The sequence below is a fragment of the Centroberyx affinis genome, unplaced genomic scaffold (assembly GCF_046629955.1).
Source record: "Centroberyx affinis isolate AG114_WGS23_722 - 3 ecotype Tasmania unplaced genomic scaffold, CSIRO-AGI_Caff_v1 ptg008333l_1, whole genome shotgun sequence".
NCBI classification, from domain to species: domain Eukaryota; kingdom Metazoa; phylum Chordata; class Actinopteri; order Beryciformes; family Berycidae; genus Centroberyx; species Centroberyx affinis.
This window is the reverse complement of record NW_027284143.1, coordinates 76,064-103,194: the sequence shown is the minus strand read 5'-3', so window position 1 is coordinate 103,194 and position 27,131 is coordinate 76,064. Positions and strand designations below refer to the sequence as shown.

The following is a 27,131-nucleotide window of genomic DNA, read 5'->3' as shown; positions in this document are numbered from 1 at the left end:
CCAATTCTCTTGCCATGTAACCGTTGAGTAGCAATACAGACTTTTACATTGCTTGTTCGGTATCTGTATGGCACAACATGCAAAAAAAAATGCCGGGGACAAATGTTACCTCACACAATCCTCGAACTATAGTGGCCATTCGCAAATGAGGGGTTTGGTAGGTGGGGGTAGTTAATGATTATTTGCCCCCCTCCTTTCCCCGTCCACTGCGTTTCCTATAGCCTATGGATTGACGGGGGCCGCGTCAGAGCGCACAGAGTAGACCCGCCTCCTGGCTGTGTGCGCTCGGTGCGTCTCTCTCCCTGTCCGCTTCAAACCCATATTCCACTGGGAAAGAGAGAGAGAGAGAGGGAGAGAGAGAGAGTGAGAGAGAGAGTAGGACCTACAAGAGCAACGAAAGAAAAGAGGAAAGAAAAACGGGGCAACGACACAAATGGCACTCATGGCAGGGATTTTGTTTACGGCCACCTCTTTTCTGCTTGGGATTTCTACATTTGTTTCGCCGGCACGGATATACCCCCCAAATGAAGGTAAGGTTGTTGGGGGAAAATAACTGCGGCGGACTTTTGACTTCATCCCCGCGCCGTGTGTGCGTGTGTGCGCCGCGGAGCTCCACTTCGTGGCCCCCCAGTCGCTGGTGCGTGGAGCCGCACTCAGTTTAAAGGTGGAAAACACCGACGGTCACCTTTACGCAGCGACTTTTGCGGGGTTTTCTCTGAACGAAACTGGAATCAGAAGTGGCTGTCCGAATGCGCATCGGCTGTTTTGGTCTTGGCTTAGCTCGGATCGGCTGCCAGCTGCTGAAAGCCTGGGAGCAGGAATACTTGTGGCCCCGATTCGTGCCGTTTTCTCCGTGTATGGAGAGAAGGTCATGCCAAGCTCCGTTCAAAAAATCTGGCAATATAATGTTGCCTTGCTCCTCGATACACGGACATTCCTCGTAGAACATGACTGAAGACCTTTTACGAACCGATCGGAGCCACTCGAAAATTCGGCATACATTCGATCCACCAAGCAGCACTTTATTTGAATGCAATTTCAACTTTTATCACTGGTTCACACGGTGTGTTTTGGTGGAAGAAGCTGTGGGAATGACAGGCAAACCAATTCTAAAAGTTAAAACGTTATTGAAATAAGTACTGCTTGGTATATCAGATGTACGCCGAATTAAAGAATGACTCCCAGCGATTCATAAAGGGTCTTCAGTTGTGATCTGCCAGGTATGCACTTCGGCTGAAAAACAAGGAAACCTTAAACTGGCAGATTTTGAATGTAGCATGGCGTGTCGTCCTCTCCATAGGAGAGAACTCGGCATGTTTCGGGATTGGAATACTCGGGGTCCCGGGGCGCAAGTGTCCAGTTTCCAAATCTTACTCTGTAGGCCTTGTGTATGCAGCGTCCACCTACTATACCTATTCTACTATAGACATTAGTAAATGAATTAGTTTATTTTGCTTGAAACATCATCTCCAAATTCTGTAGGAACCTATCCAGATCTGCCCTGCTTAATGAGTCCAGAACGATACATCGCCCGCTCAGTTTTTTAATTGAAACACATTTCACTGGCATAGGTTTTTTTTATTTCAACAAATAGCCTAATTTATAGCCTTCTGTGGACTTAGGCTACATAGCGGACTTATTAATTTAGCGACGAGTTCATTAGGCAGTATAAACACGTCGAATGCAAAACAGCCTCAAATGAAATATAAATATGGGTCTATGCTATTTAATTCAAACAATCGCTCAAAAATATTTTTCTCGAATGCGTCATTAGGCTAATTTATTTTAGTCCCTGCTGAAAAAAAGGGGAAAATGTTGTCAAGTCAGTCAGCCTGTCAGGGGAATTCAACATTCATTTTGTTTCTCTTTGGACCAAGTTCATCCAGACGGCTCGCTAATTGATTTCGATTACGAGCAACATTACTTCCAAATAGAACCTTATGCTGAGCAAACTGAGAAGTCATGAGATTAATGGAATAGAGGAAATGCAATTGTCATTTGCAGAAAACCATTTTGCCTTGCGAAAAATCAATCAAACGGCATAAAAATGACCCGCGTGATGCAAAACAGGGAATTGCGCAGAAGAAATATTTTCTGCGTTTGTTACCATGTTTAACACTTAGTTCACTGATTATTATCATCTCTTTACCAGCGTCGAAAACATTGGCCACAAATGTATTTTCCTGCCTGATAAACCACTTTTCACAATCAATTCTATGCATTAAGGTTATTTTATACGAATCAGATTTCATCCTCAGTGTGCCAGACCTATGTGGATTATATATGCCAATGCTGTTGTTCTATGGACGGAGTAGGACTGCTCACTTCTCCCACTCTTGTTTTCCAGTCACGTTACTGGACTCCAGATCTGTACAGGGGGAGCTGGGCTGGGTCGCAAACCCGACAGAAGGAGGGGTAAGGATTTATTTATTTTTTTCTTTTTTAGAAAGTGCCCCCTTGTTAGGAAGCATGGTCCCCCATTGAGTAAAAAATGGAGAGATAATGTCCCATATAAGCAGGGGTTCTTAAAGGACCCCAAATAGATACACATTAGGCCCTGCAGACTCCTGTTTGATACGATTTAGTCCCAATGATCCAAAATGGGAACTATTGTTGTTGATGATTTAGTATTGAATTGTAACTGTCTACACTGTAGGAATAGTAGTGATGAGAAGGACACTGGTTAGAACAATCATTCCTACACATTCTCTAATTGACATGAATTTTAGTGAACTAGGCTAAATTATGGTGAAATTAAACTATTCCTCATTTTGATGCATGGGGTCACCCCCTTCCAGAACCCCTGGGGATCCCTGGACCCCACTTTGAGAACCATTGGTCTATAGGCATTACCCCCGCCCCTCCTCTTTCTTCTTCTCTCTCTCTCTTCCTCTCTCTCTCTCTAACCACTCGCTGTAATGGTCAGATGCAGGGGCCGATACTGCAGCGGGCGTCGGGTTTCCTGAATAGACGGTGGATTGAATCGGTCTTTGTGGAGAAACTTTATATCCCTTTCCCCCATTGAGTTGAGGAGAGGGAGAGGGAGAGGGAGAGAGAGAGAGAGAGAGGAACTTGGCAGCAGAGAAAGGGGCCGCTGGAATGGATGAATGAAGGGAAAGGGCAGTGGGTTTCAGTCCTTGCCGCAGGACGGTTGGATCGGGCTATAAAGCGATAGGGAGTAAGGCGGACCAAATGCGTGATCCCTCAGTCTAATTGGGATAATATAGTGGCTCTGATAAGGAGACGATAACGGAGGGGCCCCCCGGGGCCACAGCCATGCCATGGGCATCAATTGGGTATGGCAAAGTGTGGCACTTATAGTATAGTTTTTATCCTCTAGAAAACAGGGAAAGGATCAATGAAAAATGGCCCGAAATGTATTCGGAAGCCATATTTAAAAATATCACATCATGAGAGCATTCAGGACCAAATGTTCCCTCTAAGCTGATGGTTCGGTGACCTGACCTACATGTAATAATTTATCACACTGAGCAAATAGTAGTATCCTGTCAGTCATCATCAGTCATTGCTCCGCTTGTCCCACTTGTTGACATTTGACGATGAATACAAGCAGGCCTCTATAAGGTTTGGTGACAAATTAATACAAATTAGTAACAACCACCTCGACCCATAAAAATCAACCCAGAGGACCAGAATTTCACCTCGTGCAGCTGCTGTTGGCTTTGTTCGTGGGGTTTTTTTCAATGCACTTGGCCGATGCCGGGGCTCAGGTCCTCCCCTCGGCCATTTGATCACAAACAAGTGATTGACAGGGTCCTGGCAGCCCCGGCAAGGCTGCATTCACCCTCTCATTACGACCAATTGGCCCTATTCTCCCTCATCCCTGCTATCGGGGAAAGGTGCGGCCTTATCTCAGCGCTGCTTGATTTCCACAATAAAAGGAGGGGGGGGGGGGTGAAAGGAAGAAAGCAGAGTGGAACGGAGCAACGGGGACTGATAGGCACTGTCTGAAATCATACAGCCGCAGCTATGCTTAGCGTTATCTGCCCTACTCCAGGGAAATAAGGCTTTAACCCAGATTGTTTATGATAAGGCGTCAAATCAAATCTGGCAGCCTAACCCGTATCTTCCACTGTGTCGTTATTACTTTGCTTTGTGCGGTTTCACTAAACGGGCTGAGAGATACGACAGCCAAGGCTCGGCCGCTCTTGTTTACAACCCGGGCTCAATCAAAGACTATATTTAAAACACATTGTGAAAAACTTAAGAGAGCACGCCGCTTTGAGCCTCTCAAGACGCGCTTGTATTTGCTCAGCGGTGCTCTGTCGAGAGGGGAACTTTATCATAAGTAAAACAAACATTCTCCCCTCGGCAAAAATAAGCCAGGCCACGCCGGATAACGTAATCCATGCGGCCCGTGTCAGCGTCTCTCTCCTATGAGTTCATACTAGCAGCAGCAGTGAACATGTGTGCGGTGGAAAATGTCTCCCGCTCCCCATCATGTATGCAGATGGAAAGCAGGCCCACATTAGATCATTAGCATTGATTCAGAGACCTTCACTTTTTACATTCCTCTAATCCCCTGTTTTTCTTCCTTTCCTTTTTTTCTTCTCCGATACCCTAAGCCATAAGGCTATATGTCTCAGCGTGATGGTGTGTGTGCGTGTGCGCGTGCTGGGGGTGTGTGTGGGTTGTCAATACAGCTCCCCAAGTAATTGAACAGTAGTCTTTACTGAGCCATAGAACTAATTACAAATTTCCTTTCTCACAGTTGAAGAGAAGCCATGAATATTAATATCTTTATGATTCTATATTAGGCCCTAACAAGTCTATTAGGCGCCATTCATAAAATATGCATTAAGTTTAGCCATCAATTAATTGGTCTGCTGAGACTCAAATATTGACTAATCTTTCTCTCATGCTTTTTTCCCAGTATCTCTCATTCTTGGCATGCATTGGATCACTGTTGTGTGTGATATTTATTTTATTATAGCCTACTTTTTATTTTTTAATTTTTTTTATTTTAGAGCAGATGATTCTCATATTTCTCTGATGCTCTTGTTAAAAGAGCAATCCCCATACAAATCCCCATACACTGCTATAGCATTTTCCTATTGCTCATGAAATTAATGAATGTCTTTCTTAAACTGGTTTGGGACAAACTCAAAATAGGTCACATGTGGGGCTCCACGTGACAAGAGTAGCAATATGTTTTCATAAGCCTGAGGACCAGAGACTAAATTTCTTGTTTGGGTTGCAGACTGAAAAAATAATTAAGAATCCAAACTCCAGAACAGCCTCCTAACATTTCTCTGCTCTTGTCCTCTCTCCAGTGGGAGGAAGTGAGCATTATGGATGAGAAGAACATTCCCATCCGGACGTACCAGGTGTGCAACGTCATGGAGCCCAACCAGAACAACTGGCTCCGCACCGACTGGATCCCCCGCGGCGGCGCCCAGCGCGTCTACATCGAGATCAAGTTCACCCTACGAGACTGCAACAGCCTCCCGGGCGTCATGGGAACCTGCAAGGAAACCTTTAACCTTTACTACTACGAGTCCAACAACGACAAAGAGCGCTACATCCGCGAGAACCAGTTCGGCAAGATCGACACCGTGGCCGCCGACGAGAGCTTCACCCAGGTGGACATCGGCGATCGCATCATGAAGCTGAACACGGAGGTCCGCGACGTGGGCGCCCTGACCCGGAAGGGCTTCTACTTGGCCTTCCAGGACGTCGGAGCGTGCATCGCGCTCGTCTCCGTCAGGGTCTTCTACAAGAAATGTCCTTTGGCGGTGCGTAACTTGGCCCAGTTTCCCGACACCATCACCGGAGCCGATACCTCCTCGCTCGTGGAAGTGCGCGGCTCGTGCGTGGATAATTCCGAGGAGAAGGAGGTTCCCAAGATGTACTGCGGGGCTGACGGAGAGTGGCTGGTGCCCATTGGGAACTGCCTGTGCAACCCTGGATACGAGGAGCGCAATGCGGAATGCCAAGGTAAAGAACTGACATTTGTCTTGGTTTTTTTGGGGGGGGGGGACTGCCTGTCTCTCCCCCCCCCTTTCTCTATTCATATATCATTCGCTCCCTTCCAACGCTGTCTTTTCATACAGTAGCCTACCTCTTTATCATCCCCCCCCTCCTCTCGCTCTGCCTCTTTGTCTCTCTCCCCCATGTTTCTCTCTCTTTGTCCTTCTCCTCTCTCGCCTCCCTCCCCTCTATTCACCCACCACCCACTCTGTTGGTTATTTTTTTCTCCCCGTCCTCCCACTCTATGCGTCCCTTCTTCCTGGTATCTGGCTGGGTGATAGAGGCGATGATGATTGTAAATGGAGTAATTAGCGGGTCCACTGGGAGGTGTTGTGCAATGGGATGCATCCCAAGGGGATTGGTGACACCGCGAGGAGGGTAGAGCTCAAACTGGTTCGCACTGTCGCTGTTTCTCTCACCCCCCAGCAGCCCTTTCACTTATTCCCAACGGAGCTCAAAGCTGGGAAAGCGAGATAGACAGCTTTAGAGGAGAGAAGGAGAGAGAGAGTTTATCATTCCAGGCAGGTATGGGAGAAGTGAAAATACACAGCGGTGAGATGGGGTTGAAATGACGCTATTTGGTAGGGGGGAAAAAAGCCCATTGTGGCCGTGTATTGTAGTCTCTCCTTGGCGTGATCCTATAGGCCGCTGTTTGATGAGGTTTTAAGGTCAGTATCGAGTGCCTGCTGCCTGATTTTTCCAAATCATGAGCATGATATAACTGTCAGCATGCCAATGATCTCAAGAAATAGCCTTGGAACGCTCTTCAAACATCAGAGAAAGCAACCTGCCAACAGGTCTGTCCATATTTTTGCTTTCACAGATTTCAGGCCAAGATTTTATTTCTGACGGTGTATGGGATTTTTCACAGACTTTACACCAGTTTAATTTGCATGTTTCGAACAATGCATTGCACACAGTGTATTGTGGGTAGTATATTGTAGCATTCAGCAGCTGTTTTGTGGATAATGCTTTGTGCCAAGCTGAGGTGAGGCTGTCAACTGCCTAGACAAGGCGGATGGCAATTCTGCCAGGCAGGTTTATTGGTATCCCCCCCCCGCCCCCCCCCACCCCCAAACACACAAAAAGCATTGGGCTGCTCCAGCGTGGGGTCAGAGGCTGGGCACGGGTGATTAACAGGGGGACGGACCACTCCACCTCTCTTAATTTACGGGGGGAGCCTTTATCTCGGAGGACTAATTGCATGACAAACAGGTCTGGTGATTTAGGGTTAGCGCTGGCTGTTTGGAGGTGGGGAGGCACAGGGGTGCAAGTGGTCACAGATGGCTGTGTGTGTGTGTGTGTGTGTGTTGTGTGTAAAGGGGTAAAGTTTCGGCAGTAAGAATTTCCTTGGAATCCTGCCCATCTCCCCTGTTGCTGGGTTTAGATGGCTCAGGCCAGGTTTCCATCCCCAGGGTCGGCTTCAAAGAAGCAGAGAGAGATGGAGAGTTGAGAGAAAGAGACCAGAGGGTAGTTAGCCACAGAACTTAAAGGTAAATCTCCTCTGGAATGGCTTTCTCAAGTGAAATGCACAACCATGACCTCTCCTGTTTCAAGTCAAAATGAGAACACTGATCTTTGTCATAATTTTGCGTTCCCTGCAAGATGCCAATAGCAGCAAGGGTCCTTATCTCTCCTATTCAATTTCAGTTGAGGTAAATAGCTGTTACCCTCCAATGGAAACCTTCATTTTATATGACTAATGCAGTCTCGTTGCGTCTGCCAGCCTTTGAGCAGGCAATATTGATTTCAAGCCAATATATCCATTAAGTTCACATCTTATAAGGCATCTGATTTGGTTTGTTTAAGTTTACGGTGCACTATTAGTTTACAGGCCAATATATCCATTCCATTCACTTTCAGCTCGGTACAAATCATGAAACGCAGCATAAAAAGCCATCCATAAACCGTTACTGCCGTTTCTGCCTTTTAACATATCACTTCAGGATCGACATTGGACAACACACAATGTGTATGAGTTTCCATGGCGGCCCGGGGCTCCGGCGTGGGGTCAGCCCCAGTGTTTGAAGGGTTAAAAGGTGGCGACCACTGTCAGTCTTCAAGTGCACTGATGAGCTGGTTAATATTCCCCAGTGTGACAGGCTCTATGGGAGAGGGGCTCCGCTCCTATATGACCATGTTGACCAAGGGACTTAGACAGGAGCTGGATTTAGGGGGGAGAGAGGAGTGGGTATCTGGGTAGAGGGAGAAGGGTGTGTGTGTGTGTATGTGTATGTGTGTGTGTGTGTGCGTACATAGTTTGTTCTATGAGCACTGTCAAAAAGAAGGATGGATAAGTTTAATAAGTGTGTGTGAATGCTTCAGCCTACATACGCACACTCGTCCATGTGGCTTGAATTTTCTGTTTGAAAGTTTGCTGGGGTGCAGACAAGCCTAATTGTGTGTGTGTGTGTGTGTGTGTGTGTGTCTGGCGTTTGTGCTCGCATGCTTGTGTGTCTCTGCTTGTCTTGTGTACGTGCGGGGTTACAAGGGCACCTTGGCCCCTGGTTCCCAGCCGAGGATGAATGGGCTCTCCTCCATCATTGTTTGGGGCAGCAGCGAAGCCGACTGGGGATGGCGAAGCTGGGGGAGGGGGGAGGGGGGGAGAGAGAAAGGGGGTGGGGGGGGGTGGGGGGGTGACGGGGCACAGAGGGGTTGTATTCTCCTCCCCTGGCAGAGGTCAAGGGTCGTCCCCTTCTGCATCCATCTTACTGCCGCGTCTGACAGGGTCGTGGGTCCAGGATTGATTAAGACGTCAGGGTTCTGACAGCTGGGGATGGGAGGGGGGGCGGGGGTTCAGTGTGTGTGTGTGCTCGAGGTGGGCCAAGGGTGCCCAGGGTGTACACACAGGGCCAAGGGGAGAGGGGCACCGGGGGCACCAAGGGCCAAGGGGGCCCCTGATCTGAGGAGAGGCGACTCTGTCTGTTTGCATTTGGGATCCCTTTCCCTCTAAGCCCCCCGTCTCCCCCCCCCCCCACACACACACACACACTCTTGGGGATGGGTGGGGGTCAGGATGTCCCTCTCCCCTCGCTCCTCATCTGGTGAGGGGGTCCCTACTGCGGAGGGGGGCGGGAGTGTTGATGAGCTGGTGAGAGACAGAAGGAGGGAGAGAGTCTAGCGGGGGACTGTGTGTGTCCGTGTGGGGAAATAATAATAATCATAATTTGGTCTATTTCTGCTAGTGAACGAGGGGAAATCTTTGAACGACAGAGTGCTCCGGCTGCAACTCTGCCGTATGTAATGATAGTGTGTAGTTAGGAGAATCAGCAGATTTGGGGCTGTGTGTGTGTGTGTGTGTGTGTGTGTGTTGAAGTTCCCTTTATTGGCGTGTGTGTTTGTTGAGGGTATAGCTTGGTTGAGGCGCGAAGGTGACAGACGCTTTTGACACCTCAGACTGCTAGTTCATGGTTGAGCTGTTTACCGCCACAACCTCCCTACACTCAACACACACACACACACACTCCTAAAGCTTAACAAACATCAGCATCTTCATTTTTTATTCTTCTTATCTCTTTATTTTTTTTGGGACCCTTGTGCATTATATTTGTATTCCTCCCGTTCTATTCCTTCTGTTTTTATGTAAACCCCTTTGTAAAATCTTTGCTTTTAGATAAGTGCTATATAAAGAAAGCATATTATCATTATTATTATTATAGCATGGGTGGCCTAAGCGGGAATCGAACCCCAAACCCTGGAACTGCGGCTTAGCTTTAACTCCCAACACCTTAACCTACTTACTGCAACCCACAAGTTGTGTATTCCCTCAAAAAATGCGTGTGTGTGTGTGTGTGCATAACAGCTTAGAGCAGGATTGTGACGTACGGTGTGCATGATCGGAGCCGTTTCCCACCTTAGATCCCCCCCACCACCACCACCACCACCACCTCTCTCTCTATTCCTAGTAGTCTTTGCTGAGCCGAAAAAACTCTCATCCGTATTGGATTAAGAGGTTTTAGGGATGAGGTTTCTCTCTCCTGTGCTCCAGTCATTGTGCGAGTGTATCTAGGTCTCCCATTCTCTCTCCCCCTCTGTTGACAGTGTTAAATATGCACTTGGGAGCATCATTCTAAATTCACCACGTAATTCTATTTAGCCCGCCGGTCCCCGATGGCTTTAAATACACAGACTCAGTCCCTCGCTCTCCCTCTCCTCTCTCCTCTCTCCTGCCTCCCCCCTGCCTTCCTCTCCTCTGCATTCACACAAATGAAGTATTTGCATCTTCCTCTCGGCTCGCTTGTTTGCTTGTCTCTCTATCCACTGTCTTTTTTTTTTTCTTTCTATCCCTGTCCTCTCCGTCTCTTCACCTCCTCCTACTGCTTTATGGGCTCACTCTTCTCTCCCCATGTCTCTTCCTCTCTCCTTCTTCCCACCAGTGCGGCTTTTTTTTTTTTTTATTGCTGAATCTCTCTTCGCGATTTGCACCCGTTCTCACTCTGTCTTTTTTCCCCCCCCTCTTCCTTCCTTTCTTTTTCTCCCTCTCCCGCTCTCTCTCTCTTTCCGCCTCTCGTTCTCTCTCTCCGCCCGGGCCGTCGGGGTGGTTAGTGTTCGTCAGCCTGTCTCTGGTGGCAGCAGCAGGAAGTGGGCTGAATAATGAGATTACCTTCAGTGTTGGGAGGGAGGCGGGAGCGCCACACTGAACATCATCACCCGTCACTGTTCCCACACACACACACACACACGCACACACACACAAATGCGTATGAGAGCGCACACAAACTCGAAACACAAAAATCTAGACTCACACAAAAAAAAGATGTGAACACACACTCACAAATATGTTCATGCTCTCACACACATGCATATATTCATACATACATACATACATGCATGTATCAGGGCAAAAAAATTGGGCACAAATACATGCAAAAAAGGACGTTCGAAGTGCCAGAGTCAAGCACACACACACATTCACAAATATGTACACACACACACACGCTCAAGCATGCATTAGGGACACACACACACACACACACACACTCGGAGCACAGCAGAATGGAGGTGAATGTACTCATCACTCTCCCCCGCCACCAGAGAGGCTCATTTTGTGCCGCTGAATAGAGACGAGGAATCTATTACCAGCGGAGAGCAGGAAAGAACAACGGATAGAGAAAGAGAGGACAAAATGTCTCATGAGCAACGGCGCTATCCTCCGCCGCCGCCCCTCCTCTTCCCCCCGCTGAAGTAATTGCTTAAAGCATTTTTGTTCATATTCCGTCCTTGTTTAGCTCCACTTAAAAGAAAAAAAAATGCCCCCCCTCCTCCCCGACATATCCTCGGGTCAAGGGGGGGAGGCGGGGGGTAATTCAGCCATCATTAGCCGAGGTGCTGAAATGTTTTTCCCGCTCGGGCTGCCGTCCTGCCTCAGTGTTTGTTCTCTTTGCAGTTCTTGACACTCATCACCCCCTCTCTCTCTCTCTCTCTCTCTCTCTCTCTCTCTCTCTCTCTCTCTTTCTCTCGGCCCCCGCTGCCCTATTTAGGGCAGGAAGCCACCGGTGGTCGAGCGTGACCTGAGCCGGTGGCCGTGCAGCGCTCCCACAGCGCCCGGCTTATCTGAACGTAGCGTAGGATGGGTTACGCTGCGATGAACGTCTTCATTTCATCTCCTATTGAGTCTTTAAAGCTCGTTTGTCTTAAAATAAGTAGGGAATTCTGCCAGTGGGACTTGTGTCTGATGAAAATCCACTTGTTTCAAGAGTTTTCCGGAGCGGGCCCGCTTTAGTCTGCCTGGTTTCAAAGTGCTGACGCTTGTTTGAAGAAAATGCCTGAAACGGGTGAAACTGCATTGGAAATGAGTGGGATTATCTCAACCTACTGGTGGAATTTTTCAGTTGTTTAAAGGAAAGTAAGATTTCAAGACTGAGACTATGAGACTAAATGACTTGTCAAGATGGACATTTCTTTTACTGCCTGCTGAAAGTGCATAGTGCAGCACATAAAACCCACAGAGTAAATAGGACATTGAATTGTAGCTTTGAGCTACACTGCAAAAACTGTTCATCTTGGTCTCATATTCAGTCTTAGAAATTTATGTTTCTTAAAACAAGTGAAAAAAATTGCGGTAATTTCACGTTTCCAAAGTAGTTTCACTTTTTTGTGGAAACGTGCTAATTTCTTGAAACAAGGCAGTAGAAGGCATTCCACTAATATCGAAATGATTTACTGATTTGCATTGGAAACGGGTGAAATTACCTCCAGCCAGATTGGTAGGTTTTTTCACTTAAGAAAAATACCATTTTCAAGACTGAATATGAGACTAAATGACCTGTTAAGATGGACGTTTTTGCAGTGCAGCTCGCGAGATAGTCGGCTAGCATCAGCTAAATGTAGCGGAAATGTCAAAAAAGGGGTTTAATAGCCGTCTAAAATTCCTTGCTCCCTATCGCTCTCTCTCTCTCTCTACACCCAGACTATCCTCTTCTCTTTCTCTCCTCTCTCTCTCTCTCTCCCTCTCTCTCTCTCTCTCTCTCTCTCTCTCCTCCCTCATCTTTTTGAAAAGCATCCTCTCTTTGAAGCCCGCGATGGGAAGAGGGAGCGATTAAAGCAGTCAGCAAGCAAATTAGCATGTCAAAAGGCCCTGAATCAATACCCCGGCTCTCTACCAACACAACCCTGCAGTCCTCTCTCTCTCTCTCTCTCTTTCTATCCATCCCTGCCTTCCAACCCCCCCCCCCCCCCCACCCCCCACCCCCCCGCGTTTCGCTGCCTGTTTCCCCTCCATTTTCTCCTGCACACTCTCCCTCTTGCTCTCTTGCCCCTCTTCTACCTTTTTTTCTTTCGCTTGCTTTTTTTTCTTCCTCTCCTTCCCCTATTTTCTCCCTCGCCTGGCTGACAGACGGAGAGAGAGAAGGGAGGGGGGGGGGGTTATAAAAAGAGATGGACGGATGTATAGGCAGGGAAAGACGGATGCAGAGAGAAGTGGACAGCGATCAAGTGGGCATGGGTGGACTGTTTCGGAGAGAGAGAGAGAGAGAGAGGTTATGAAAGAGAAAGAGGGCCTCTGCCACTTTCTTTGTGCCGAAAAAGAGGGAGAATGGCCCTCTTTCGCCAGGAGGAGAGGAGGAGATGGAGACGAGGAGGGAGGGAGGGAGGTAGAGAGAGAAAAAGAGACAAAAAAAAAACAGGGAGAGGGGGAGAGGAGGGTGGGGGGGGGAAGTGAAGTGGGAAGAGATTTAGTTCCAGTCTGGCAACCGTGCTTTTTCTGCACTTCATCCATCGCTTCACCATTGCACGGAAATCCCTTTGATCCGGGGCAATGTGTTGCTGATCTCGAGGTGTGTGTGTGTGTGTGTGTATGTCAGAGAGAGAGAGCGAGCGAGTGTGTGTGACAGATCCATTATCTGTCCTATATTTATTCTGTGCATCTGTCACGGTCCGGCGTATCGCATGCTGTATCATAAACTTCTATTAACGTTCCGATCGCGTCGCGCGATCTCGGCCTGCACACAGCGGCTCTCCAGACGGACGGCCAACTCTGCCTCGCTATCTGACAATGGGAGGCTGATTGCAAACACCTTGAAAAGTGCTTTATCTCTCCCTCTCTCTCTCTCTCTCTCTCTCCCTCTCTCTCTCTCTCTCGCTCTGATTTCTATCTTAAGCTCCCTCTATCCTGCCAGGACGATAGTAGGTGGTCTTTTCTTCTCCCTCGCCGTCATCCTGTTTCTGCGGGGCGCAGAGTTCAGTGGGGAATCAAAGGCTGCCCCGTGGTAATCAGTTAGGGGGTTATGACAAAAAGCCTCGCAATAAAGGGCCGCTCTGTAATCTGATGGGCCCTGAGTCTGGACGCGGTGCCCATTTTAATGAGCTGAGATCCCCCCTTTTCTAATCACGATGGCGGAGGCGATGGCACACTGGCTCATTCTCCCTGGGCAAACACACACACACACACACACACACGCTTGGACTGAGAGATTTGTATGTAGGAAGAAGAACGATCACATGCACGTGCAGGTTCATGCAAACACATGCAGGTTTATAGAGGCACAACAGACACTAGCACATGCATATGCAAGCACAGATATACTGTATATACAGACTCACACATGCATGCACACACACACAGAATAGGACTGAGTGATTTGTATGTAGGAAGGAGAATGCTCATAATTACATGCAAACACACGTAGGTTCATAGACACACAATAGGCACACAAACGTACACACACACACACACACAAGCAGACACTTGCACTGAGTGATTTGTATGTATGAAGAATCATCACATGTACATGCAGGCTCATGCAAACAGGTTCATAGACATACAATAGAGACACAAAGATACATAAATGCAAGCACAAATATACAGTATATACAAACACTTGCACACACACACACACAAGCACACACCAAATCCCTTTTTTTCACACAGCAAAATCACCACCGACAAAGCCAGAACTTAGATATCAGGGGGGCGACCTCTTGGTGTGAACACGTTTATGTGTATCAAACACGCCATGGGTATGTGTGTGTATGTGTGTGTATGTGTGTGTGTGTGTGTGAGGTATAATCTCACTGTGGGAGTGGTGAAATTTAATTTGGGGGACGTGGGGTCTGGCAGCTCCAGGGATCCAGAGCTGCACACCTCCAGCCAAAGGGAGAGGTGTGTCGGCGTTAGCCCGGCGTGGAGGGCACGTCTGTGGGATTAGAAACCTTGATCCTCCCTGATCCGCAGAGAGCCGTCAAATACTGCTGGAGGGGAGGAAAAAAAAAAAAAAAAAAAAAAACGATCCCTTGAAGACTCACACCATGGAGGAATGTGAAGGGAGGAGGGAGAGAGAGAAAAAGAGCGATAGCAAAGATGTAGAGAGCTGGGGTGAAAAAGGAAGCGAGAGAAAGTGAGTGATTGGAATGAAGCGGAGGCGCATAGAAATCCAGGTAGAGAGAGAGAGAAAGAGAGAGAGTGAGAGAGAGAGAGAGTGAAGGAAAGGGAAAGATAAATTGAGTCCTGTCGGGGGGGCGGCCCTGATAAACGGCCGGAGATGTGAAAGGTGAAGCGGGGGGTTATGGGTACAGGCGGCGATCGCTCTTTGAACAAGCGTTAGCGCGGCCGTGTCACGACCTCCGATAGCAGCCGTGGATATTCCTGCCAATATCACTACCTGTGTGTGTATAGAGGGAGCTGGTTAACCTGAAGGAAGGAGGGAGAGGGGGAGAGAAAATGATGGTGATTATAGAGAGATGAATACAGAAAAAAAGCAGAATAAAGAGTGGTAAAGTTCTGCTGATTTGGAGCATTTATTGGAGCATAAATGGTTCTTTACAGCACCATAAAGGGTTTATGTAGCACCATTTGAGCATGGTGCTATAGAGCAGTGGTTCTCAACGTGTGGTCCGGGGACCACCAGGGGTCCTTGAGGGGTTTCCAGGGGGTCCCCAGCAAATTGATGAATTGTTCAACTTCAGCATTATCTCATTTACAAGAAGTTAACACAATTAGAGAATGTAGAAGAATAACTGTTTTGATCATAGTTTCACTGTTATCTCTATACCTACAATACAGACAGTCATGGGATTCTGGACAAAATCATATCTAACAATAAAAATATTGTCCGAAAGACAAAAACTCATCAAATGGGGGTCCCTGGCTCCAATGTGGACTAAATTAGGGGTCCTTGATAAGAAAAAGCTTGAGAATCACTGCTATAGAGAACCTTTCTAAAATGATTGTTTCCAGCATTATTCTGCTGTGGTACAAGCCTAAAGAACCATTCTCCGGTGCTATATAGAACCACTTCTGTTGAGAGTGTAGACGATACGATGCTGGCAGTGTTTAGAAAGAGATTAAAGGAAGTGACACACACTTTGGGACAACTCTGCGGGGCGCCGGTGCTGCCCGACTCGCCCACGAAACTGCCAAGTACACATCACCGCCCTAATGTGGTGAAAGAAAACTCGAAAGAAAAAGGCGAGATAACGTGAGAGACGGAAAACAAAAAAAGAGACCCACAGATGCGCTCGCGGTGGAAGAGGGCGAGAAGGGAGTCCAAGTAATACAAAACATAGCGGCAGAAACTCGACTCTGGCTCTTTTCCAACGGCGCCCACACATCCACTTCAAAAAGCCTCGCTGTGCATCTGAATCCTCACGGCCTTTTGTTTGCCTCTTTCCATCATCGCTGTGCCTGTGCGTCTGTCCTCACATCAAAGCTAAAGGCTAAAACGCTACACATTAGCGGAGTAACCCAGTCTAACCAGCAGCCATTAACCCCGGGCTCCTGTTACACACCCCGCAGCCCCCCCCGCAAGGCCAGGTTCAACTAGCCTGGGGCTGGGGAGGGCAGGGCACGCACTCACAAGTTAAGTATGAGGACACACACACACACACATATATACACTACAAACGTAGGAATGCACACACATGCACACATCACTCCCCTACTCCACAACAGAAGCCGACACAGTTTCAAGTTGGCGGGGATATCGCTTCCACGACAGCAAATGACCTCATTCCTAGAGCTGTGTTTTGAGAGAGAGAGAGAGAGGGGGAGAGGGAGAGAGGGGAAAGTGAGGCCTGAGTGACACCAGGACAGGTCAAAGGTCAAAGCAGTGACAGCCACAGTGGAGAGAGCGGGTGAGGCGGCGTTGGGCTGACATGAGCTGTTGGAAGAGCTAGTGACCCAGACACGTTTTTATGTACACTCACTGAGCGCGTGCACACACACACACACACACACACTTCACACACACACAGTGCTGGTATGCGCACACACACACACACACATACACATAAAAACGTATGTAGATGCACACAATGTCAAAATACACAATGGTGTGCACGGTGGTCACAGAGGCGCACACACACACACATACACACACACACACACACAATGGAAGGTGTTTTGTGGCCCCAGACAGGCTGTCGTCTGGGAGCTACAAGTGGATTACCTAAACAAACAACCTAAAAATACCTTCCTTTTCACCAGTAAGTCTCCCCTTTCCTACCCTCCTCCTTCCAACCCACCTAGCCGCCTCTCAGAAACCAGCGAGGTTAATGTTAAACTAACCTCTGAGACCACAGGCAACTAGGTTTTCTGTGTGTGTGTCTGTGCATACTTGAGTGTCTACGTGTGTGTGTGTGTGTGCTTTTGATGTGTTTCTTTGCTTGTTGATTTGAACCCACCAGGGATGTAGTGGAGGGTAAACCCACCTTAACCTCAGTTTGCCCACCTTTTCGGGCTGATGTAAATTTTTTTGAGGTGAATTCATAGTATATATCACACTAAATAGTATCAAACTGATGTTATATGATGTTACATACAGCCAGTTTATTATTACACCCATCAAATACCAGGTTAGACCAGATTTTGTCTCCAGAACACCCAAGGATTCTACAAACCAGTGATAAATTAATGCTTTTCTGACACTATAACAGATTTTTGATAGTTTTTTTTTTTTTCTTTTTATGATGACCTTTTTACTTACCATATTTACGACTGCATCACTGGATTCCACGCTACACGATATGGAAGTGCATATTTATTTTTGCTTTGGGGTACATGTGATATGGCTTTGCGGTAATGATGTCATGCTCTAACCATCGACAGTTTAGCGTCTCAGCCACCTGAGGTTACACACCTGTGGAAAACGGGTCGGGGTGTGTGTGTGTGTGTGTGTGTGTATGGATATTGACGATAAGCTTTTAGCTTCAGGCTGGGGTGGTCCGATGCAGTCTAGCAGGTTAATTGTCAGTGTTGCGGATTTGATTCCCACTGGAATAACTGTTAATACTTGATTAGTTTAGCCAAGTATATGTCATTGAGATTTGCGAGAGAGACTAAACACACACACGGAACGTAGAACAGGTACAAACAGTGCTGTAGAGGAATGAATAAAAGTCCAATTTACACATTTTAAGTCGACAAAACTGCCTGTGCTTTGTATTATTACATGTGTTGTATTGTGGGGGATTACAGTGATTTGTTATGTATTTGTGCTACAGCAGCGACACGTGGTTTACACTTGTTTACAGTATTAGATATGAGGCCCCATTGAGACCGCTTCCCTATCGCTTCCCCTTCCTCTACGCCTATTCTTAGTGTGTGTGTGTTTGTGTGTGTGTGTGTGTGTGTGTGTGTGTGTGTTTGTGTGCGTTCTCCTCGCACATCCTCCCTTTTCCTGCCCCATTCTCCTTGACTCAGCGCACGCAGAATAGTTTAACTCACCCAATTGTTTAGCGGTGTGTGCCGATGCGAGTGTCCCCTAGCACAACAACATTAGCATAACCTCCCCTCCCTCCCTCCCTCTCTCCCTCTCTCCCTCCTTCCCTCCCTCCTCCCGGTCTCTTTTTTTCCATAATTGAATTGAAATGCAACTCTTTTCATTGTAAACAATGTCAGGAAAGCATGCTAGATACCCTGCCTCCTCCCTTCTTAGGCACACACACACATACACACACATACACACACATACACACACACACACATACACCGCAAGCCCAGCATGAGACTTTGGCCCCTGGAGACCTTGGGGAAATTGGACAAAGACAATACCTTGACTCTTGGTTTGTTTACCTCCCATCATCCCTGCTGTGCTCCTGTAACTGTGATGCACTGCCTACACAAAGCCTGTTTGGTTGATGTGTGTGAGTGTGTGTGTGTGTGTGTGTGTGTGTGTGCATGCTTGCATGGTAGTGCATCTGTATAGTCCAGAGGGCTTTTGAAGGGCTTTGTGTGCATACCTGACTGTGTGCAGGTGTGCAGAGGTGCGTGAGCCGCTGTTTGTATATTTATCCGCGTCTTGTTTGCCGTGCATTATAGTCCATTACCCACCTGCTGTGTGAATCTTGGGTCACAAAAGGTTCGTTGTGGGTTGGCGCCGCGCCCGGCTTTGGGTGGTGCCACCCTTGCGGACCTGGCATGGGTGCCAAAGTGGAATCGGAGTGGCCCCCACCCACCGTGGCCAAGTCAAACACTGTTCCCCCGCACAAAGATGGAACTGTTTAGAGCCTCTGCCTCTCCCTGTTCTTTCTATCTCCCTCCTAGCTTCCCTGTCTCTTCTGGGGTCTCAGCCATTTAGCCTCTCTGTGCACTTCGCCTTATTGTTCAATATTCCTCCTCTGTCTCCGTCTGTCTCTCTTTTTGTGTCTCTGCACGTCTCTCTTTCTGTTCCCAACATTGTCCTCCAACGCCCTGTGTCCCACTTTTCTAAGGAGTGGACGTGTCCATTCTGAAATGGCTGGGTGTAATACTTTAGATTATTCTGATATAGCCATTGTACCAATATGTTCCGCCATTCTGTTCGGCCTCCTTAAGACCAGGCTGGAGGAATTAGGGAGGAAGCCGGGGCCTACGTGTCAATAAGAACGCGGAGACCTTGGTCTGCAGGAAGTCTTCAGAACAATATTTCGATGTTTCAGTTATGCAATCCAAATACTAACAATAGTAGGCACCATAGTGCACTCTTAACAAAAACGGGCGCTAATATACACCCAGGAAAATGGTTTGTTAGGCTTGTACCTCAGCAGAATCCTTTCTGGGCCTCTAAAGAACCCTTTCAGAAAGGTTCTCTATAGCACCATGCTCAAATAGTTCTACATAGACCCATTATGGTGCTGGAAAGAAGCATTTATGACTGTATGAAACGCTCCAAAGCAGCGGTATTAAAAGACGATTTTAAGAACCACACTGGGATCTTTATTCCAATCTTCCAGTTTTATATTTAACGAGTCAGAGGGTTGTTTGAGTCATTAGGTTGACTCAAACAACCAAAGAACCCTTGAAGAACCCTCTTTTTTTTCTGTGAATACTCACTATAAGCTGAAGTTGATTGAAAAAGCTGTAAAAAAAAAAAATGATGACAATCAGTGTAAAGGAGCTCTGTATTTTGCTGGTTTAAAAATGTTGTCATAGCTGTTCAGAGCTCTTTTTTTTTTTTGCTCATCTGGTTCTTTGGCTTGTGTTCCTATGTGTCAGGTACAGACATTTTAATTAGGACAGCGTCTTGGGTGGCTCTTGGCTGATGGATCTCTGCTGCTGAAAATACAGTTATAAATCATCTGGCATTTGACAGACAGACTGCTGGCAACTCCGGCGCACCCTGGCACCGGCCGCCGCTCGCAAACGCCGTGGTGATTGTCAGCGAGGTTGGCTTTTGTATTATTAACGCCGTTAGCCTCGGTGGCTTTTTGTTCTTAGCCTTCATTAACACTAGTCGGGATGTCAACCCGGGTGTCACCGCTAGACTTGTTTGGTTAGCGTTTGTAAGGGATGGTACCACTACAGCGGGACCTTTCCCCCCCCCGCCGGGTCAAGGTTAAGACGGGTGGCGAGTGTACGTCATCAATCACGGTGATCAGTTGCGGTGGCCGTGTGTCCCTCATCCATCACGCTGATGGCTTTCGCTGGCCGTGTGGCTGCGTGTCGCCGTCAGGGCCGGGGGTAATTAATAACCCCCGGCGACGGAATTAATGACTTAACCTGCTCCGCTCTCCTGCTGTTCCACTGACAGATGCTAATGGTCAGCAGCTAGTTATCCCTGCTAATATGCCAGCGGCTCAGGTGTATGGATGTGGATAGTCTGTTATTATCTGTATGTATGTCTGTGTGGGAGTGGAGGGCGTATACATCCGTGACTTTTGAACGCTCGCTTTAACAATTCAGCTAGGGACCGCAGCCGGGGGGTAAACAAAGCGCTCTTGGAATAGCAAATCCTCTCTAGCAGGAGCCTCCACCTGAGCAACGAGCAGCTTTCCACGGGGAGAGGAGGAGAAAAGAGATGGAAGAGACACAAAGGGAGAGGGATATAGGCAAAAAAAAAAGGCGGGTTGAATAGAGAGAGCGCCGGCTCCTCAAGGTGCGGGAGAAGGAGAGGCTCTCCTTGCCCTCAGGTCCTGAAAACCGATCGCTCGCTTTTTTTTTTTTTTGAAAGAGCGGCTTTGTGAGGAGGCCTCCGACTGCTCTTCTGAAGAGCGCTTGCTGTCTGTTATGACTAAAAAAAGAGTGACCGAGTTTCATCACCCAAAAGAAAATAAAGCATGGCGATAAAAGAGGGGGAAAGCGATATAGTTTGAACTTAATTCTTTTTTTTTTTTGGGATTAAAAGGGGAGCGATTGTGCTGCCCGGGCAAGCCTAGTTATTGTGTGCCGTGTGTTGTGTGTTACATTCCTGGGGTTTTTTTGGACGGCTTTTGTAGCGGAGAGTTTGCTCTCATGCTTTTGGTCCCCAGTGTATTGGAGGCTTTGTTGTGTAGGCTGCAGAATAGCTTGCCTATCTAGCTTTGCATGCAGGTCACTCAAGGTGGGCTGCAGTGGGTGGGTGTGTGGGTAGATGTGTTTTTTTTTTTTGGGCTGCAGTGTAGGGAGCGTCCGCGGCTATTCCAAGCCTGGCGTGTAGGTAGTCGCCACTATGAGGAGAACTTAGTTAAGTTTTAGTCGGCTCGCGTGTGGGTAGCCATCATTGCATCATTAGCTTTTGTGCTCTCCTTTATTTTTGCAGATGGCTGCGTCGACGGTTTTGTCTTCTCCTTCTCCCCTCCCCTCGCACGTTGCGACCAATTCAGCCGGCAGAATCCCCGCCACACTGACAAAACTACTCATTAACTCCCTCAACCCACTCCCTCCACCCTCCTCGCCCCCCCTTTCCCCCCCAAACGTGCTTCAGCTTAGAGACAACGGGGATGGGGACGGGGCGGAGGAAGGAGTGACAAAAGGGGAAAAAAAGACTAAAGCAATAGAGGATTGAATGAGTGAAAGAGCCGGTGGGGGGAAGAACAGGGGGAAGAATGCAATGTCCCGGCCTATGAGGGATTCCATTTTGAGCCTTTCCAGAATAGAACAGTAAGTCACCAGTCTCTTTGTCTGCCTTTGATCTCGCAGCTCAGGGATTTGGCACCTGACAAACCCCTCTCTGTCTGAAAGGAGGCCCGCCGAGCGAAAGCCTCGGAGAGAGCGGGCGAGAGAGATCGAGGGAGAAAGGGAATGAGAGGAGAGAGCGAGAAAAAATAATAAAGAGGAGAGTCAGGAGAGCGATGGGGCGAGAAGGGAGACGGTATAAAAAAGATGGTCTGGAAAAACTGGGTTAGACGAGAGGAGAGGATATGATGAGGGCTTCACAGCGCAGATCCCATAAAAACTAAATACATGTGTGTTCGTGTGTGTGTGTGTGTGTGTGTGTGTGTGTGTGTGTGCGTCAGTGTGTGGGTTTGCCACGGCTGGCCCGGACAGTGATAAATCCAGCGAGTCTTAAGGGAGATTCCCCTCTGAAGCCACGGTCTCTTGGACCACCCACTACTGCGGTCTCTTTCCTCACACACACACTCCTAATGGGAAGCAAACTCCCCCAGCTTTACTTGGATATCGACCTCTCTTTTCCCCGCGCCTTTTCCTTTCTGCGGGGCAGTCGCCGCTATAAACAACTCCTCACATGTTGACGTCGCCTTTTCAAACACGATTTCCGGCGACGCGGAATCGCAAACCGCGGGAAGATAACCGGAGCGTATCTACGGGCGAACGGGGATTCGGGAGTCGAGCTCAAGGATTCCCCGGGACGGCCCGTGGGTCAGCCCGGGACGGCTTAATAATTGACGGGTGAAAAACTCATCAAGCGTGCACAGTGTGAGGCGGCCCGCTCTTAGAATGCGTGCAGTGGTCTTCTTTAAAGAGGCTCAGGCCCAAGGGCCGTGAAGCATGGGGCTCAATTAACTCTCCCTCCAGCTTTTAAGCGAGGCGACATAAGTCCAAAACAGCTGGGTGACCCCGCTCTCCCCTCTGGACACTTTTCCTGGTCAGCGCACATCCACAAACCCCCGACGGCAACCTCGTGTTTTGTCACCTGAATCGGTCACAACCCCCCCCCCCCCCCACCTTCAAACAATACCCACAAGTCCCCATGCGTCCCGTCCTCTAGCGACGAGATGGGGCGTTAAAAGATTCCCGGGGCCCCTTTAACGATAGAGAGATAACACAAAGTCGACTAATCTCCCCTCCTTTTTTTTTTGCAACTGTGAAGAGAAGAAACGGGAGGCTTCGCCCACCCCCGCAGGCTATAATCAAAGAGGCCCTTAGCTTAGCGTTAGCGAGTGAAGCGGCAGGGATTTAGCCCTGATTGACTGAGCGGGGACGGGCAGAGAAAGGCTCAGCAGGTAGCAGCTAGCCCGGCTGCGGTTAACGCTAATCCGGCCGCTAGAGAGGAGAAGGCCGCGGGGCAAAGAGTCCAACTTTATTACGCCTCCAAAGAGAGGGATTTCCCTGCATTTTCGGGGGTTGGCGGATTCCCTCTGCTGTCTGTGCTGGGTGCGTATGGGGCGAGCTCGTTGGACGGCGGCGGAATGTGTGTTTTTGTTGGAGGACGCACTTCCTGCTTGAGCGGACGGGCACCGATTTGATTTCTAGTGTGGCAAATGCAATGTGGGAGTTTGTTTATGAGACTGTTCTTTTGTATGCAGGATTCCCTCCTGTATTTATGACTGTGGCGTGGAAATTCATGCCTTTGAATGCAATTACGGAACCGGGTTGCGTATGCGTTCGTGAGCGCATGTCTCGGGCAGTGTGTGTGTGTGTGTGTGAGCTGGGGAGGATCGCTTTACCCCTAAAGACTAGAAAAGTGTAATTATCTGATTTATACTGGGTATGGATTTACCCATCTGTCTCCAGTGGGTCTTTTTACATCATAACAAGACACACACACACACACACACACACACACACCGCGTGCGCGCACACACGCACGCACGCACACCACTCCCACTCTACCAAAACCCAAACCACTGGCCCTCTGGCCTCAATACCAATCACCGCCCATCGCCCAAGCGCACGGCCGCCTCATTGATTGACAGGCTATTTGGTCCAATCGGTGTCCTGACTGTCTGTGCCGCACCTCTCGGAGAATTGTTCTTTTGTCCTCCTCTTCTGGTTCAGCGCTCAGGGGGTGAAATATAACCCAGCCTGGCTTCCTCGGCCATTATAGTAACGGATAGACGAGAGAGAAACTCCTTGAAAGACGAGCCCTCCAATCAAACTGTCAGTCAAGAGAAAGGCGAGCACTGTCGCCAAAGTAGGAAAAGTGTCACTTAGGTTACCGTTTCAGACATGCGTTGTGTGTTATGGGTGTGTGTGTGTGTGTGTGTTAGGCCCATAGGGTGAAAACAGGCTTAGAAGAGTGACAGGGGTCCCGGTGTGCCAAGTGCGGTGGCATTTGTTTGTTAAATGGTCTGAAATGCCAGTGGCTCCGGTTTCATCGCAGCTCCGAGTCCTGCCAATAGAGCATAGTTTAAATTTGTGAGAAAGACAAGGGGGTGGTTATTCAATATTCTCTCTGTGTCAGAGCAGCTAGCGCGCTTCTCTCCTCGTCTGTTATTTTTGATAATCGGATACAGGTTTTTGAGAGGAAAAAGAAGGAAGCAGCGGAGATAGATAGCGAGGAAAAAATTAGACGCAGGGAGGTCGGATTGGGGGGGGGGGGGGGGGGAGAGAAAATGAAACCACTAGAGGAATGGATTGTTTGCCTGTTGCTAATGGGGGGAAAAACAGACAAGATCATACTGTTCCTCCCTCCCTGCTGTTGGAACCCGACTACTTTATATCAGGCACATCAATTCCCTAAACCCTCAGCTATGGCAAAGTCCCTGCATCTAATGTCACTTACCACCAAAACGTATTTGCTGCTGCCATGACCCAGTTTCAAAACGAATCTGAAAACTGATCGTCCTACCCCACTAAGCCTAAACCTGGCCTGTGTTTGTTCTCTTCCAGCCTGTAAGATCGGCTACTACCGCGCTCTGGCGACCGACGGCTCCTGCTCCAAGTGTCCCCTCCATAGCTACTCGGTCCGAGAGGGATCCACCTCCTGCGCCTGCGACAAGGGATACTTCCGCTCCGAGACGGACCCGGCGTCCATGCCCTGCACCCGTAAGTACACCCACACGCAGAGCATACAGTAATGCACACATGACATACAGATATATAGAAGCAGTAAGCCATGACAGGCGGTAAACACACCATGGTAATGAAAAAGAATGCAAATGTTCCAGAAATCTTTTAGTTTTTGTAATTAATGTAGTCAGTGGCAATATAGTCGTTCAACAGTAGCTAAACAACATGTTTGCTAACAGAAGAAAGTACCGGTGTGGTCAAAGGTGTGTTTACATATTGCAATATTATGTAATTCAGATTTAAATGAACGGTTATGTGGTCAAAGGTGCGTGTTGTTTGAAAGTGACTCAGCAGATCATAGCTGAGGATTTTATACATACACACCCACACCCACCCACACACACACACACACGCACACAGTGATTGCCTATGTCTAATAGACACTGATTGCAATGCCATGAAAAACACCAATGTGTTCTCTCTCTCACACATTGTCACACAAACACACACAATGTCAACCTGAATTACCCACACTCACACTCTCTCTCTCTCTCTCTCTCTCTCTCTCTCTCTCTCTCTCTCTCTCTCAATTCAATTCAATTCAATTCAATTCAAGGTGCTTTATTGGCATGACAGTTCACAAACAAACAATATTGCCAAAGCATGTAGCAAGAGATTAATCATCAATTAAATTATTAAATAACAAAAAAAAAAAAAATTAAGTAACAGAAAAATAATTCCATCCCCTCCAATGTATTATTGTGTGTGTGTGTGTGTTCATTGTTTCTGTGTTTATGTCACTTGTGTTTCTGAGGAAACATAAACCAGCAAAATATAACCTTATCCAATTAAAAAAAAAAACAGAACTTTTCACATACATCCACATCTCTCTCTCTCTTTCTCTCTCTCTCTCTCACACACCTTCTCTCTCACACACACACACACACACACACACACACACACTCCTACATAAAGCAGGCGGCTGCTGTTTTAATAGGTGTCTTCTGATTCCCGGTGGTACTTAGTGATCAGTCATGGTGACAGAGAGCTAATGAGGGTATAAACCGCTGCATCCAAGACGCAGCCTTCCACACGGAGACTGCAAAACAGCACAGGCCGACAGAGAAAGACAAATAGAGATAAAATACTGGCCGAGACGCGGCGAGATGAAGGAAAAAGGTGAAAAACAAGGGCAGACGGAAAGCCGGGAATGTTCCCAGAGAACGAATAAGATGCGGCGATGGAGAGAAAAAGGGGGTTAGGGTGCCAAGGAGAGAGAGAACAAGGCGCTAAATACAGGAATGGAAAGACGGCGATGATGCCAGAAAGCGATAGGACTGAAGGAGAAATGTTGTGCGTGTTTCTTTTCTACTTGTCTCTCTCCGGGTGTATGAGTCAATCCCTGGTGACCCTGGGTTTGCCAATAGTCCCCCTGACTCACCACGACTGTGATAACAAACACTGTTAACAGTCCTGCTGCTTAATGATACCTCTTCCTTCTTTAGCCCTCGCTCTCTGTCTGAGTCATGGGAATGTGGATACATACTGGTAGATATATATATAAATAGACAAACAAAGCAAAAGAGAAAACCCACACAAAGCACAAAGTCGCACACTCTCATTTTGCACAAACTAGCTTTTGTACTGTTACATGACAGAGGTTCGTGTGTGTATGTGTGTGTGTGTGTGTCATAAAGTGGTTTTAACAGCCAAAACATCTGTTATGTTGCTTAGCTCATAGCTGGCTCGCCGTTTGAGCCAAATGATCCGTCAAGTTCATGTGGATTCATCACTCAACAAAAGAGTTTATTGAATCAGACGAGCAGCCAAACCCCACTACCTAACGGTTAACTGTGTACGCACCGAACTCAACTGCATCGCCTCTAACGTGCCCCCTGGTGCAGCTGCGCCAGAGAGACCACTTCATTTGGATCCTATAGGTCAAGGTCATTTCAGTTATAATACTTCCATTATCAAGATCTTTATTGAAATGGCAATCCTCAAGATCCTCGCTCATTGCTGTGGTGTTTCCTCCCAGAGATCACCTGTCAATCAAACAGTGTGGGCGGAGCTTGGATTTTCCTGGTGATGAAATTTGAGTTTCTGTACTCTTTTCTTTGTCTGTTCAGCCATGGCGGCTATCGCTGCTCATGCCAACTACCCAGTTCTTCTTCTATTTCCCCCCCCCAAAAAAAACTTCCTGCACGCTAGAGGATTTTCCCAGGAAAGAGCTACCAGACACACAGGTGTTTAGAACAGCAAATTTAGAAGATTTCATGAACTGGCCATAGGTTGAATCACTATTGTGGACAAATGTGATATTCATTAATATGAA

General features: G+C 47.9%; 1 protein-coding gene across 1 annotated transcript in view; it reads left to right on the top strand.

Moving 5' to 3' along the window:
• The first annotated feature begins 433 nt into the window (after positions 1-433).
• LOC139640101 (ephrin type-A receptor 4-like) overlaps positions 434-27,131 on the top strand; it is a 54,112-nt gene continuing 27,414 nt past the window's right edge. The window contains 4 exon segments of the mRNA XM_071514268.1: positions 434-530; positions 2,348-2,415; positions 5,295-5,958; positions 24,677-24,832. Of these exon segments, the coding sequence (XP_071370369.1) occupies positions 434-530; positions 2,348-2,415; positions 5,295-5,958; positions 24,677-24,832 (985 nt within the window).